Source organism: Poecilia reticulata, linkage group LG14, assembly GCF_000633615.1.
Source record: "Poecilia reticulata strain Guanapo linkage group LG14, Guppy_female_1.0+MT, whole genome shotgun sequence".
Taxonomy (NCBI): Eukaryota; Metazoa; Chordata; class Actinopteri; order Cyprinodontiformes; family Poeciliidae; genus Poecilia; species Poecilia reticulata.
In genome coordinates, this window is record NC_024344.1 from 26,256,277 (window position 1) to 26,257,355 (window position 1,079).

Genomic DNA, 1,079 nt, shown 5'->3' on the forward strand with positions numbered 1-1,079 from the left:
TAATGCTTCCTAGAGCAGGTCAAGATAAGTCTATGGCCTAGTCAAAGCATGTTCATTACATTCTCTGCAATAAATCATTCTTAAATAAGGAGATTTAAACTCAGTTCTCYCTATTCTGAGCTGTTTTAGGGTCTCTGTCACTGGTWCTGGTTCTAGTCCTGGTCCTGGTTTTAATTCTAGTTGTAGTTCTGGTCCTAGTTTCTGGTTCTGGTACCTTGGGCGGAGCGTCGGAGCCCGGGTACTCCCTCTGGTCCAGCTTGTTCCAGCGCTGCATCAGCTTGATGACCATGGGGTTGCTGAAGTTGACCAGCTGGAAGCCGGTGACGTTGGCACCCCCGTGCATGAAGCGCTCCAGGTTGATATCCTTAAATCCCTGCAGAGGAAGAGAGCAGCGGCGTTTACAGACGACTCCACGTCATCACATTGCCTGAGGAAAACCAAGATGGAGGCGACCGACTCACCAGGTTGGCCATGATGTAGTGGTAACCCTTCACATGTTTCCCAACACTCACAATCTGAGGAAAACAAAACCGTGTTAAGCTGACAGGATTACAGAACATCACAATCTGGGAGGAAAACACATTTAATGACTCAGATCTGTGGATCTCATCATCAGGCATCACTGTGAATCTATTGGTAAACTTCTGGATTGCCTTTTAAAAGGCTCTGCCTTTGTTTTAAGCTGAAATGTTGAACAAGAAAAGAGAAAAAGAAATTAAAATTAAAATAAAAAGGATTACAAGAGAGTTGTTTCCTCTTATGACAGGCTAAATAACCCAGATTATTGCTGTTAATGTTTGACTTTGCTCCTTTATAAAAGGCGCTCCACAGAGGTCGACTGAGATTTCTCTTTTGTCTTTGGCTAAAGACCACGAGCCATTTCTCTCGCTAGCGCTAGGCTAACACGCTTGTTTTTTTTTTTTTATTTACCCAGAATGCCCTAACTTGTAGTCCACTTCCTGCTTTTGGAGCGATCTCCGTTTCAATGGGTATTCAAACCACACCAGAGTTCACTTCAACCGCACCCAGAGCCAGGCTTGGAGGACCAGAACTTGATTAGCATTCACACGCCAAAAAAA

General features: G+C 44.4%; 1 protein-coding gene across 1 annotated transcript in view; it reads right to left on the reverse strand.

The window, feature by feature from the left end:
• The window catches only part of LOC103476350 (glutamate receptor 4-like), a 100,882-nt gene that overhangs the window by 53,547 nt on the left and 46,256 nt on the right, over window positions 1-1,079 (reverse strand). Inside the window, exons 5-6 of the mRNA XM_017308529.1 lie at window positions 462-515; window positions 122-373 (exon numbers count right to left, since the gene is read on the reverse strand). Of these exons, the coding sequence (XP_017164018.1) occupies window positions 122-373; window positions 462-515 (306 nt within the window). The remainder of the gene's footprint in view (window positions 1-121; window positions 374-461; window positions 516-1,079) is intronic.